The following is a 14,971-nucleotide window of genomic DNA, read 5'->3' as shown; positions in this document are numbered from 1 at the left end:
CCAGGGAAAGCACGTTTCACTGGTTACCACCTTGTTCCTGAGAAGGAGCAGCATCTCTAACAGTTTTCTTGGGAAGGAGCTGGGAAAGGATATTGGACATAACCCCCCTTGAGCAATGGTCACACGGGAGAAAAGCTTGTTCAGCTCATCATCATTTCTCACGGCCAGCTGGGTGTGCCTGGGCAGGATCCTGGCTTTCTTGCTTGCCTGTGCAGCGCTCCCTGCCAGCTCCAGGATCTCCACGCTCAGGTATTCCAGCACCGCAGCCAGGTAGATGGCAGCACCAGGACTGATCCTGTCAGAGTAGCTCCCTCTTTTAAGGAGCCTGGAGACACAACCCACAGGGAACTGCAGACCAGCCTTGTGTGATCTGGTTTTCTTTGCTGCAGCTCCAGGTTTGCTAGCCTCTGCGTGTTTCTTCCCATGTTCAGACATTGTGGCTGTGAGGAGATACAAAGGGTTGGAGATCTTTAGATTACCTGGGTGCTTGGGCTACAGCTAACTGGTAGCAAGAGGAGACAACAGTGAGGCAAGTTACACTTCCTGCTCTTCCACATCAAGGAGAAAGCTTGTTCTTTTCTTGAGGAAAAAGCACCACACGCCACATTTCATTAATAGCAGAGCTAAGATTTTAACTGCCACGACCATTTTACTGGCTACTTTTTAGGAGAGAGGCCTTGTTTTAAAGCCAGAGTACTTCGGCAACTTGTCCAGAAAGGCTTACTGAAGTAGATATGAAGAGCTCAAAAGAAAAGACACTTTTTTGTGCTACTTGGCATGTATTTGGGATTGAGGCACAGTGGCTCTTCTTCAATAACATTTTCTTAATCACCACAACTGTTACTTCAAAGCTAACTTGAGGTCAAGCCTGCCTCTTTTTCCAAGAGGAATCTGTATTTTAACTTCATCCATTATCAGGTTAGATCTTTCTTTCATTTTAAATCTAACAATTGAAAAATTCCTGCATCCCACAGCATCTTATACCTAGAATACTCCAAGAGGTTTTCATACAAAGTTCTAAGCTAATTCCCCAGGGGATATTCCCTGGCTGCTGTGAGAGTACTGGAGGTCTTCTGCACCAGGAAAAGGAAGAATTGACTTGGATGCCTCAATGCAGACTGAAGAACAGAAATTACCAACTATTTACTTAAGACTAAGGAAATTCAGTCCAGTTACTATACTCTTAGAATTAGGAGTGGCAAAAGTACTTATTTAAATAATGTTTCCAATCTATGGATAAACAGAAGAGTTAGCTTCCAGCACAGTTGTTTGCAATATACAAGAAAATCCATCACTGGATGTAAGGGGGTTGTGTAATTTCTATAGAGAGGCTTAAATAATTAAGAAAAATCAGAATAAGATTTGGGAGGGAGGAACAAAAAGATCCCACCCCATAATATGATCCAAGCAAACCAAGCCATAACTCCTTATTCTTATTATCAATGATTTTCAAATTCTGATTACTCACAGACATACTGTGCTACAAATGCAGCTACCTTACAAAGTAATACAAAGTCCATAATAACCTAAATCTTTCATTATGTCTTATAAATGAAAAATATATCCCATTACCTTCAAAATTTCTTATCTTGGCCTAGCCTGTGCTTTGCTATAGCCTGCTTGCAGAGGCAAGCAAGCTTCATAACGTCATTCTCCCTACCCCTGGGGCAGCACCTTTTTCTTAACATCTTTTTCTCCTCCTCAGTGGGTCACCTAAACAATTAATGAGTCATTATCACATGTGGTTCATCTTTCTTCTAACCCCTGAGTTGAGGGAAAAGGAAGAAATATATTATAGATGCCCAGAAGCAAATTCTTCAGGGTGGGGGGAGAAGCCAGGCTGTCTCCAAGGGCTGAGCCACAGCTGTATTTCAGTCTCGCTGTGACAGGGAGAGCTCTTAGCCCCTCTGGCTGGAGTATTTCTGTCTGTGCAGCATGCACAAAAACAGTCCCCTCTTTCCTGCTGAAGCTTGATTTTAAAAAAGGTACATAGGGGAAATGTGTTTTATAAAGCTGATGTATTTATAGTTGGGTGGGAGGAGGGAAGCTGTGTGTTGTTTTATGTGTGTGCTGGGCAGAGTTATGCTTCATTCACACTGTCTGAGCCCCACCAAGCGATGTGATGGGGCTGCTCCTAAGATCTGGGCTTCTGCCCCCTCTTCTGGTAACTCTCTGCCCTGGATGGGGCTCAGGGTTTACTATAGGAACAGAGAGGTTCTGGTGCCAAGGGTCCTTGGCTGGTTTTTCTCAGTCCACCTGGGCAAAAATCTCACCTAATGCAAATGAGTATTTTTGAGCACCTATTAGAAAACGAGTGCACAGTCTCTGCTCATGCTTCTTCTGTGTTTATTTTCTGGTGTTCAAAGGAGATTCCAACCAGCAACACACAAAAGCCATGTGTGTGAATGGTATTTCAGCCACAAAAGATGACTATTAAACCAGCAGGTCCTACTGAAAGCCCAGGCTCTGACAAAACATTTGTACAGCAAAACTGGCACTGATAGCTAGAACTTTGGTTCTGCATGCTGAGGACTAACTGCAGGTCAGAGCCAAAGGACTTTGGAGCACCTGCAGAGGACTGCAAAATTGTCGTCCTGAAAACTGTAGCTCACATGCTGCGCTGCCAGAAGGCTTCATAACCCTTTACTTTCTGATTTAAAGTTCTCACATTGTCTGCATTTGTGGCTCCATCTATCACTCAGTCACTTTCCCCACAAGGATGAGCATCTAGTCCAAACTGGGTGAGGCTGAGTCTTCCTCAGCCTCAGGGTTCTGAGAGGCAGGTATGGGGCACCCTCTGCACATCCAAATACTCACCGTAAGGATGAGACCCTCTCAAAACGCAGCTCTTTTAAAATTAATTAATTAAATTAATTTGGTTTAATTCAGAGGCAGAAAAGGTGGCTGTGCCTTCTCTTCACTAAATTAAACTTAGGACGGGGTAAGTGCCACAGACACTTCAGGATACATGGGTGTCAATGGGATGTCCGTGATGTTTTAACATGTCATAACGGGGCTTCCGAATTTCCATTCCAGGCCCTTGATGGAGCAGAGGCACAGCTGTTTCTCCACATGCCCAGAACAGACTCTTAAGGCCTGCTGGCAGGTTGCGTGGGGGTGTTTTTCTGGGGATTTGGAAAAGGACTCCCCCCTTCCGGGTGAGCGTGCTGTCCATCAGGCTGGAGCATAAAAGGAGGGGGAGGTGGGAGTGAGCCTCTTCTCCCTTCCTCTCTGCTATGTGTCTTTGAGGAGAAAGTGCAAGGTCTGCTCAGTTCTTTGAAAGGGCAGAGGTGTCCGTTTTTAGGGAATCGGGTGTTGATCCCAAATGGACTGGGTTCACCACACTTGACCCACTCCTCAGTGTTTGCTGAGTGATGCTTTAATAGAGACCCCAAAACAAAATAAAAATAACTATCTAACACAAATTTCTTGTAATGCTAAGTGGCTATGACCTAATCCTAACTGAATCTGAAGTACTGATAATTATGTCTGACAAGAATAGATAATATAGGCTTCACTGTTTTATTTTATTTAACAGAACAGGGAAAGAAAAATGAGGAGAGAAGCCAGTGGAGAAACAAAACAGGGTATGAAATGCAGACAGATGAGGTTCAGTGAAGTGGAAAGGGAAGAGTTACATAAAAAAACCCCAACTAAGGCAGAGGAGAGCCTCAGAACTCACCATCAGTATTTGGATGCACCTAGGGAAGTTTCCCCTATGGCTGACAATTTATTTGGGGTGTTTCCGTGACGGTGCCCGGTTTGGTTTATGGTAGCTCCAGCACGCTGGCTGGTGGGCGAGTGTGAGGAGCTGAGCCATGCCCAGCTCAGCATGCTGCCTGGTCGGGATCCCACCACCCCATGGCCACGCTGCTTCCCCTGGGCACCCTGCAGTGGCCCAGCGTCCGGCAAGGCCGGGGGGCAGAGGGACACAGCTCTGCTGCTGCGCTATGGACCCCCTCCAGCAGGGCTGACCCACGGAACTTAGGACTTAGCACTTAGGAAAGGGGTGCTGGAAGGTGCTGAGGACTTTCTGTTTAACTTCAGAAACACGAGTTTCAGAGTCTGTTACACGTTTTCCAAGCCGACAGCAAATTCCTGGTTTTGCTCCCCGCTGGTGTAGCTCGTTTCCCGGGGTGTTTAGCAGGCTACTTTTAGAGGACACTGTCCCTGGCCGTGCTGCTAAAACAACGACACAAGCAGAGGGCGAGGCAAGAGCAGAGCCGCACGGCAAACCCGGCTGGGCTGGGGCAGCCGGGGCACAGCCTGGGATGTGGAAAGTCTCTTACAACGTAGTGCCGGCTGCGGGGCTGTGCCACCTGGAAGCCGGGCAGGAATTCCTCTGCCCTCCACGACTCCCATCCCGCGTCGCTTCCGAGCTGCCGTGGGTTGGGGGGGGGGGGGGGGGGGAAGGTACGCGGAGAGGGTAGGTGCACCTCTCCAGATGAACCGGTACGGGGGCCACAGCTCGGCTGCGGTGGGCTGCGGGCGGGGGCGCAGCGGCACGGCGCCTCGCTGGGGCGGGCTCAGGGCGCGTGGAGCCCCGGGCAGGGGCGGCCGCCTGCAGCCCCGGGGGGGCGGCTGTCACCGCGGCTGCTGGGGCACTGGCGGTGCCCGGCAGCGCCGCGCTGCTGCGTGAGGGACCCGCACCCTTCCGAGGGCAGCGGGGCAGGGGAGGCCGAGCGGGCGAGGAAGGAGAGCTCCCGGACCACGCCGGTGCGCCTGCCAGGGCTCCCGGCCCACGAAACCATAGGGGCAGGGGCCAGACCCGTGCAGATGCAGCGGGAGCTACGGAGAACGGTGAAGAAAAGAGACGAAACCCCCAGCAAGAGCTGAAACCTGTGAGCTCACGTAGCCGGATGGCCCCGGCTGCGCTGCCCCCAAACGCGACACCTCCCCCCAGAGCCACGCTGCCGGGACCGGCCTTATTAGGCCGTACGGGAAGGAGCGGCAGCGGCGCTGCACCGCCCCGCCGGGGAGCACCGCCTCCTCCGGCCGCGCCGCGCACGCCGGGACCGGCCCTGCCCTGCCCTGCCCAGCGCCGCCGCCGATCGGGCCCCGGCCCCGCCGGCAGGATGCAGGTGAGCGGCGGGGCCCAGCGCCCCCGGCCCGTGTGCGGCGGTGCGGCAGGGCGAGCCCGCCCGGGGGAGAGCTGGGGCCGGTCACGGCGCCGGGGCCGCCGGCGGGGAGAGCTGGGGCCGGGCGGGCCCCGCCGCAGCCGTGGGCCGCGCTCACCGGCGGGGCCGGGGCGGGGGAGCCCGGTGGCAGCCCCCTGCCTGGGGCGGGGTGCCCGCCGTGTGGCGGTCCTGCCGAGGAGCTCCGCGGCTTGGCTTTGTGGCGCTTTGTTGCTTATTTTTTCAAATACGGTGTTGATTTCACTACTGTAGGAAGCACATGGGCGGGTGGGTGTTACGGGCACTTCGTCAGTGTGTTGATAAGCAACAGTAGGTGCTGTGAAATGCTGTGTTGAGGGAAAAACGACCACAAAACACGATTAAAAAAAAAAAACCCAAAACAAACAACCTGGTGTGCAATTGATAGCGCTACTTTTTTCTTGTCCTTATTACACCACCCCACCCCCCACCCGGCAGTGCAGAAGCACAGTGATTTGGTCTAGAGGAGATACGGTCTTGCACGGACCCTAGTGTAAACTATATATAAACTATAGCAGAACAGTAGGTGGTGTGTCCAGTTTTCAAAGTTAATGTAGGCCAAGACAGCAAGGAAGCAAAATCAGCCCGTAAGTGCTTACTGCTGAGCTTTCATCTATTTCATGCAATTAAATAAAAATAGAATTACTGTCTAACTTGGCAAAAGTTAGAGCTTCTCAACAATACCTGGGCACCTGCTGGCCTTGTTTCACAGGAATATTGTGACTATTTCGTGGTAAAGTCTCTTAAACTTTCAGGAAGTGCCTAGGCATAGGTTTAGGTTTGATTCCCTAGCAGTGGGCTTGTCAGGCAGGGACAGTGCTTGCTTCTCTCTAAGCACTTACGCAGCTACGCTGATTTTAATCTACTGAGCAGACTTCCCATATATCCAGAGTCAGGTCTGCAAGGCTGCCAGTGTGTCCTCTCACCGGCACTTCCCGATGCGCTGGTTGCTGGTCTGGTGGCCTGTTGTTCTGCTGAGGCTCTGTACGTGAGTGTGAGCGCTGTGGCCAGCGTGCTTCCCTGTCACCCAGCTGATTTCCTCCCCTTCCATCTCACCTTGTGAGAGCTGCAATGATGGTTACAATGCTTCAGACTTCTGTACACTACCAAGACCTCCTGTATGTGTGGTGAGTGGGTAAAATAAAGTCACTCTTCAGGGTTCTGGTTGAGCTGCGAAGAAGCATCAGGAGAATGCACACTGTGACTTTCTGCTGCCATCTGGACAGTTAGGAGTCTAGCAAGTGTGTCTGGAAAAACTTGCCTGCGTTAAATTCTGGAAGTGGCAGTGTTCACCTTGAATGCATCATCCATTTCTTCTGTTCTAGGACCCGAATAAAGACACGGAGTGGAATGACATCCTGCGCAAGAAAGGTATCCTTCCTCCAAAGGAAAACCTGGAGGAACAGGAGCGTGCAAAGGAAGAGGAACAACTTGCCATCCTCCAGAAGTCTCTTGGTGAGTGACCAGCCAACTTGGACAGCAGCAAGCAGGAGAAGTCTTGGAGTGGCTCCTGGGGATGCTTGTCCAAAGAAATGGCAAGCAGTAACATTTACAGGCCTGCAAGGCAATGTGTCCTTTTCCAAGTTTGTAAGGGATACCAAAGCTGCTTCTCATATAGGGTGGTCATCTGTTAACAATATCAAAAAAATGTGCTCCTGGACACATGGATTCTTCCAGCACAAGAAGAGCTTTGCTCTTGATGTCAGCTCTGAATTTTTATAGAAGTAAATGTTTGAAAACTGAAGAAAGAACAGTACGATGGGAGTTTGCTGCGTGTATGTGCAAGTAAAAGTATCCCATGACATTACCTGTTGTATGCTTCCTCCGTTCTTCAGGCATCCCTGCTGTGTTGCGTGTGTGTTAAGTATGTCTTTGCTGCAACTACCAAACTTGAAAGCTAGTGCAGGTACTCGTGTGCTAGTCTAGACAGCCTTTGGCTCAGGGATTGTCTTTCCATCTATGTCTAAAGTGCATAATATTTTCTAAAAATCCAGTAGCAATAATACCTTAAAGAAAGCCCCTTATTTCCCACAGTTAATCTGTCCTTAAAATCAATCAATTATTGGACTGATAAAAGCCGGTGAGTTTTAATCCTGGAGTAAGGTTTTTGCTGATTTGGTGTTTCTTCCATTCCAGTGAAAACGTACGAGGACATGACTCTGGAAGAGCTGGAAGAGAATGAAGATGAATTTAATGAGGAGGATGAGAAAGCTATTGAAATGTACAGGTCAGAGCAGCATGAAGAATTCTGCTTTAATGAAAACTGGAGTTTTCTTCTTCTGGATACTGTTAGATATTGTTGAAGAGAGGGAGGATGTTGTTAGGCCTAATAGAAAAAGTGGGTTGTGTTTCTGGTCTCTTGTAGAGCTTCTAAGTGTCTTCAGTAGGATAACTGCATTTAAATTCAGTGTCCTTTATCAACAACCTAGTTTTGCAGAGGTAATGTGCACCTGCTGAGTGCATGGCTGTGGATTCTGAGCGCTTTGAAAATTGCCTCCGAGATTTCTCAGTTTTTGCATGAATGAGATTAAGGTGCTGCGGATTTACATCATTACAGTGTTGGTTTTCTAGTCCCTTAACCATCTCTCCTGTTTTTTTGCCATTTAGTTTTGTAGTGTGGTATCTGAAGAAGAAATGGCTGCTGAGGGTAGAAATGAGGAAAAAGAAGTCGTCATGAAACGTAGCTGTACTACTTGCATGTTGGCAGTTTTAACTTGTAATAAGCATCTATTGACTACGTCAGGGTGCTTTTGTTGCTCTGGGGTTTGAAGAAGTTTATAATGTGCCTCTGAATTCTGGGTTTCAGCCAGGTCCTTTAACTGTTGTTCTGTCAAAAATGCATCTATTCACAAGGTCTTTTTCTTCTTCCTTGCTGTTCAGGCAACAAAGATTAGCAGAAATGAAAGCAGCTCAAATGAAGAATAAATTTGGGGAAGTTTTGGAGATTTCAGGAAAAGATTACGTTCAAGAGGTTACAAAAGCTGGAAAAGGAATATGGGTAGTCCTGCACCTCTACAAACAAGGGTAAGAATTTGTTTTTAACCTTTAAGCCTTGTGCTGTCAATAGCTGAAAATACTCTAGACAAATGTGTAGTTATTGTGGAAACTAAGGAACTGATTCTGGACTTCTAAGAAACAAAAACTTAAATTAGTAATTTCATCACTGTTGACTCAAGACTGCTGAACTTAGCTCTAAAATCATGTTACCATGAAGTGGCTTTCTTATAAATCTATACAGCACAGTGTGACTGGTACCGTACAGCTGCCACAGAGGTAGCTGCTGCCACTGGAATATCGAAGCTTTGGAAATTATTCTGGTTAAAGTGTGCGGTATTGTGCATTTTAAGGATCACTGTGTGTCTTTAGCCTGGTTCCTAAAGGCATAAAAATGGAGTGAACAAGGTTTCCAGTCTTGTCAGTGTGATGGAAAAACATGTCAGAAAGGTCAGATAATCACAGAGCAGTTTGGGTTGGAAGGGACCTTAAAAATCATAAAGCCCTTGGTTATGGGCAGGGGCACCTTCCACTAGACCAGGTTGCTCAGAGCCCTATCCAGCCTGGCCTTGAACACTTCCAGGGATGGGGCATCCACAGCTTCTCTGGGAAACCTGTTCCAGTGCCTCACCACCCTCAGAGTGTAGAATTTCTTCCTTTATAGCTAATCTAAATCTACCCTCTTTCAGCTTAAAGCCATTCCCCCTGTCCTAGCACTGCCTGCCCTTGTAAAATGTCCCCCTCCAGCTTTCCTGTAGGCCCCCTCTGGGTACTGGAAGGCTGCTATAAGGTCTCCCTGGAGCTTTGTCTTCTCCAGGCTGAGCAACCCCAACTCTCTCAGCCTGTCTTCATAGGGGAGGTGCTCCAGCCTTCTAACTGTCTTCATGGCTCTCCTCTGGACTTTGTCCAACAGGTCCAGGTCCTTCTTACATTGGGGGCCCCAGAGGTGGATGCAGCACTGCAGGTGGGGTCTCACCAGATCAGAGCAGAGAGGCAGAATCACCCCCCTCGACCTGCTGGCCGAGCGGCTTTTGTTGCAACCCTGAATACAGCTGGCTTTCTGGGCTGCAAGCACATGTTGCTGGGCCATGTTGAGTTTCTCATCCACCAACACCCCTAAGTTTTTTTTCCTCAGGGCTGCTCTCAATCCATTCTCTGCCCAGCCTGTGTTTGTGCTTGGGATTGTCCCGACCCATGTGCAGGACCTTGCCCTTGGCCTTATTGAACTTCATGAGGTTCACACGGGCCCACCTCTCAAGCCTGTCAGTGTCCCTCTGGATGGCCTCCCTTTCCTCCAGATTGGTGACCGCACCACACTGCTTGGTGGTGTTGGCAAACGTGCTGAGGGTGCCCTCAATCCCAGTGTCCATGTTGCTGACAAAGATGTTGAACAGCACTGGTCCCAGTATGGATCCCTGAGGAATGCTACTCATCAAAATCAAAATACTCAAAAATAAATGTTTCATATTATTTTTCAAGCTTATGAAAAAGTTTCAGTACTGAATTGTTCAGAACTGAATGCATAACATAGCAAAGCAAGTGACAAAGATGTTGAACAGTGTGGATCCCAGAAGAATGCTGCTTGTCACTGGTCTCCACTTGGATGTTGAGCTATTGACTGTAACTCTTTGAGTGTGACCATCCAGCCAATTCCTTATCTATCAAGAAGTCCGTCTGTCAAATCCATGTCTCCAATTTGGAGACAAGGATGTCATGTGGGACAGTGTCAAATGCTTTGCACAAGTCCAGAGAGATGACATCAGTTCCTCATAAGTTGCTGGAATTCTCTGGAAAGGGTTAGAAATACTTGATTTTTGTTTCCTGTCTCTAATTGCCTCACAGGTGTTCATCATCATTTGCATGCATACTTTCTTCCAGGAGCTGCTTTTACTCCTGCTTTGCCCATGCTCCTACAATTTCTAAATATCATGTCTTTGTAAACCAATTTTTCTGTATGATAGAGGGGAAGGTTGTATTGCTGGTATCTTAAAACAAACTCGCCATGCACCAAAACCTCTAGTGATGCTGATTTCCTTTGAATGCTGGAATACTGGACAACAACAGTATTCAGAAGTTGCTTCTGGTACATTTGTCTTTCCATAAATGCTACTTGTCAAGCTGGTATTTCTGACGTTTCTTCTGGAGCGGATTACTGTCTGATTTGTCTTTTTTTCCTTATGTGTATTCCTGTTCTTCACAGAATTCCACTCTGTGCCTTAATAAATCAACATATGAGTGGGCTTGCAAGAAAGTTCAGAGATGTGAAATTCATCAAAGCTATCTCTACCACCTGCATTGCCAACTATCCTGATAAGAACCTGCCTACGATATTCATCTACCTGGAGGGAGACATCAAAGCTCAGTTCATTGGGCCTCTGGTGTTTGGTGGCATGAACCTGACAAGGGATGGTTAGTGTCCGTGTCTCCAGTTTTCCAAAGGAAAAGCAAAACTGCTTTGCTGGGAATGAGAGAAGTGAGGCTTAGGAGAAGGGAGGTACTAAAAATCATATTGGGGTTAAGGTTTGGGTTTTTTTGGTTGTTTTTTTTTTTTTTTTTATCCTTATGGTTCATCAGCCTGTGATTAAGGCTGTCGTGTGAAAGTGGCGAGTGGCTGAGTAGGACAACGTATAGAGATTTATCTAATGTGTGTGCAAGTATTTACACCTTGTGTCAGGTGAAACAAACTTTCCTGAATGTATTAAAGGGTAAATACTACCCATGTACATTCTTTGGGGCTCTTGTACCTGCATGACTGACTTTCCCCCCAGTTACTTAATAGCTGGTGCTTGCCTGTTGCACTGTAGGGCTTCTTGTTTCATTTTCAAGCCGATAGCCTGTATTTGTCTGGTTTGCCTTCCTGACACACAGGCTCTGTTCCTCATGAACCTTTAAAGAGAACCCGTCCATTTGTCCAAATGGAGCTGCTAGCCCCAAACTGGGCTGCTTCCTTTCCCTCTTGCCATCTCCTGGAGATGCCAGCACATTAAGCTTCTGTCTCGGGGGTTCAGAGGGCACAGGGCTCCATGGGGAGAGGCTGTTACCTTTTCTGGAGGTTGTGGTTTCCCCTAGACCTATTTCTCCTTGCCCATCTCAGCAGCCTGGAGGCAGCCTTGTCAGCATGACATGCTTCAGGAGATGAGTGGTGATGCAGGTCTTGGAGAGTGCTGTGGCTCTTCATTTTGGAGACAGTTGATCAGGGATTGTATCCTACAGCAGTGCCTGAAGACAGAGGTCAGCAGTGGAAAAGGCTCTTCTCGGAAAGCAAATGCAACTCAGATGTAACCTAGTGGATTTTACTTTGGTTAAAAGAATAACCATCAGGTTTCTGAGTAGGCATATTGGCCTAGATGCATTCAAGCTTTTTCAAGATTTAAGGGAGGGCACCTTTACCTGAACTGAAACACATTTAAACAGCATTTCAAGGTCCCTACTGAATGATGTCACTGCCTATACTGGGGTAGGCTGCAAAGAATTTTTTTGTGGTTTTGTTGTTGGTTTTTTTTTACTAAAACCCTGAAGTTTATAGGATATCTTGAGCATGTGCTGTTGAAAACTCCCCTGCCTTGAACTGTCAGAAGGGGAAAAGCTCACCAATGAGACTGCTGATTTGAGAACAGCTAACTAACTACAGCAGATGCCTAATTATGCACTGAAGTGAGCAGTGGTAGCAGAACCCACAGTGAGCTTTCTCCCATTTTTACTGTATAAGTAACTGATTTTTGGGCAGGTCCAAAGGTGACTGAGCCAGCTTAATTCAGTCATCACAGAAAGCTGGGCACTGAAATTCCACACTTTCTTTTATTTCTTCCTTCCTTCTTCCCTAAGATTAAAGAAAGCGTGAAGTTGTATTCATTACTCTGTGATGTCTGAAGGAAATAAGATTTAATGATAGGGTTGCCAGCAGGACTAGGAGAAAGGTTTCAACTGAATGTGTTCCACTTCTGGGAAGTAATCCAATTTGGGCTTATATAGCAATAGGCCTACTACTGATGGTGGAGTCTCTCTTACTGTCTTGCTAAGGAACTAATAGTGTATTGGAAAAGGGGTGAATTGTGTTTACAGAGTACATCCCTGAAAAATACCTATAATTCAGATGTGTAAATGGAATTGCTGCAATTTTTTTTGCCACTCAACAAGTCTAATCCCTGCCTTTCCTGGCTGTGATGAACTCTGTATATGACAGAAACAGCTGTAATACATGAGCAGTATTCCTGCACTGGGAACAGATGTGCAAACCTGTCTTCTGCCCTTACATGGCTAGAAGGAGGTAGAATTCATTTTCACCAGGAGAGTTGGCATCTAAAGCTGCTGCTCTCTATCCGTTGCCTCTTTGGCATTGGTTGTAAAGGAGTAGGAGGGCACTGGGGATGCCACAGGTGGGCTGCAGAGCAGTACCCCAACCTCTGAGCTCTGTGCTGAAACCTGTGCCAGCAGTAGTGACCGTGAAGGGAGGGCTCAGCTGGAGCTGGGTGTGGGAGACAGGGCAGCAGCTGGGACCTGGGTGTGGAAGAGGAGGGGGAGGAATAGAGCAAGGCCCTGGTGGTGGTGGTGGCGGTGGCAGGGTGATAAGAGAAGTCGGCTGGGAAAGCAAGGTGGGCTTTTTCCAGTTTGCTCCCCTGCATTCATGGCTCTCTTGTTTTGTGCTGCACAGAATTGGAGTGGAAGATTTCAGAGTCGGGTGCCATCAAGACAGACCTGGAGGAGAACCCCAGGAAGCAGATCCAGGACCAGCTCATGTCCTCAATCAGGGCAAGTGTCCCAGCCAGGGGGGAGAGTGACTCAGAGGATGACTAACTCCTGCGATGGCATCAAGACTGACACAGTATGCTTGCAGCCAGTGTTCCCACTTAGAGCCCTGGAGACACTCATCAAGGTCATGCTGAGCCCCAGAAGGGTAGTATTTCAAGACAGCTGTTTATCTAGAAACTTTGAGAAACTAAAAGTTTCTTTAAAAAAAACCAAAAAACAACAAAACCAACCATAACTTATTGCAGCTTCACTTAAGATCCTGAAAGACATTTTATATTCTGAAGCCTGAGTAAATCTTACTCAAAGTTTTAAAATACAGACATCAGTAGAAACAGAGGTCTCCTGTTATTATTTTCTTAAACTGCTGACTTCTTTACAAAATCTGAAATATGAAGTGGCCTTAAGTGCACTGTTTTTGACAAGCTTGTGTAAATCAAATCTAAATAGCTGGTCTTAAACAATTGGTTATAGCACTTGGTTGTGCCTTCTCTTAGCCTGTTGTGTGTAGATGTCTGACAGCCTGGATGTGTGGAGATGACCTGTGATGTGGGTGCTGCTGAAGGTGATGTGTGGTCCTTCGCAGAAGTGTGCTGGCAGGGGGGCCAGCACGAGGCCGTGAGCTGGGACCTCGGGCATCTTGAGAGAGGCCTTGGTGACAGCCAGCGTCTCCTGGGACCCACTGAATCCAGAACCCCCTTTCATTTAGCAGCAATGCTGTGCCTTTTACGGGGGCTGAGCTTAGTGCACAGTTTTATCTGCTAATTGGGAAAGAAAATTAAAGACAGTGGTGCTAGAGTGTGAAACTGCTGACTTCTTCCACAAAAATCAGAAGTTTGCATTACTACAGCAGTGCCATTGCCAAAAGGGAGGGAAAATGGTATTTCAGGACCTGATGCCTTTCTATATTAAAGCCTTCTGTCTTCTAGGTACAGAATAGTATAATAATAGAGACCTTAGAAGAGATTGAACTGAAATACTACCTTAATTATATATCTGCTGACTCTCAGAGCTGCTTGCTTATTTTGGGTTAGATTTAATGTCCACCTACACTTTCAAATTGTCTACGCTTGGGCTAACAAGCTCCAAGAGCTTTTGCTAACGAGGCTGCCCCAAGGGCATTTTGTTATATTGCTGATGGCTTCTGTGGGTGGCTGGTACAGGATGCAACACTCAATAAGCAGCAATTTTTTCTTTAGTTTTCTATCAGTTCATAGTGATTTTTAAGCTTGTTTCCTGCACTCTTGTCTCCTCAGTCAAATCAGTGTGTAGTTCAAACAACAAATAACTTCCTTAAACTTCAGGTGAAGTTTAAGTTCTCCTTTGAGTTCTCTTGATGGAGAGCTTCCTGTTTGAGATTTGAATGGTGATCTGGGTGTCACTTGTCTCCTTTCTTTTCTCTTAGCGTATTTTTGGTTGTTTTTGTTGTTTTGTTGTTTATTTTTGCAAAATAGCAAAGACACTAGCATTGTGCAAGTGAACCAAACGCAGCAGAATGCAAGCTGGCAAGTTCTTAGTACTGTTGTTATATATAGCATCACACTTCTCATGACAGTGGACTATCCAACATGCTATCAGATCTGATGCCTTTCTGTACTTACCAACAACTTCTTACCATCTAGGAAGAGGACAATTCTTTCTTTCCATAGAAGTCTGCACTGTTATTTTGCTTGTCTTTTGCTTGTCCTCATTTATCTGTGCTCTTTGGAGTGACCTCTGAGCACATAGACTCTGTTCCTTTTGGAGGAAACTATGTAGAACAGCCCCCAAAGGGAAAGTTGGTCCAAAGAGTGAGGGTAAAGCTAACCTGAAATAAGACCCTCTGAAATGTGTGTACAGCGGATGTCACATCCTCAGCCTGTCCTTCCAGATCTGCAGTTGAGCTGTCTGGATTGCTGATGCAGACACAGCTGCCATACTCTTCTCAACTTGTTTTTCATTTAGTTTATCAAACCTTCTAGGAAGGAGAGGTGGAATCTGTAATCCATCTTCAATTTGAAATCTAATTTAAAAACTAGGCAATGCTTTGGATACTTTCTTATTTTGTTATTCCCTTTTATTGTCTCCCATGTCGGTGG

General features: G+C 47.0%; 1 protein-coding gene across 1 annotated transcript; it reads left to right on the top strand.

Annotated features, from left to right (window-relative positions):
* Positions 1-4,602: 4,602 nt before the first annotated feature.
* On the top strand, positions 4,603-13,228 carry PDCL3 (phosducin like 3). The gene is made up of 6 exons (XM_055702983.1): positions 4,603-5,081; positions 6,479-6,608; positions 7,290-7,380; positions 8,034-8,177; positions 10,348-10,556; positions 12,799-13,228. The coding sequence occupies exons 1-6, from the start codon at positions 4,860-4,862 to the stop codon at positions 12,939-12,941; spliced, it is 939 nt and encodes a 312-aa protein (XP_055558958.1). The 5' UTR covers positions 4,603-4,859; the 3' UTR covers positions 12,942-13,228.
* Positions 13,229-14,971: the final 1,743 nt, after the last annotated feature.

The sequence above is a fragment of the Falco cherrug genome, chromosome 2 (assembly GCF_023634085.1).
Source record: "Falco cherrug isolate bFalChe1 chromosome 2, bFalChe1.pri, whole genome shotgun sequence".
Classification (NCBI taxonomy): domain Eukaryota; kingdom Metazoa; phylum Chordata; class Aves; order Falconiformes; family Falconidae; genus Falco; species Falco cherrug.
The sequence above is the reverse complement of the archived record's forward strand: the minus strand, read 5'-3'. Positions and strand labels throughout refer to the sequence as shown.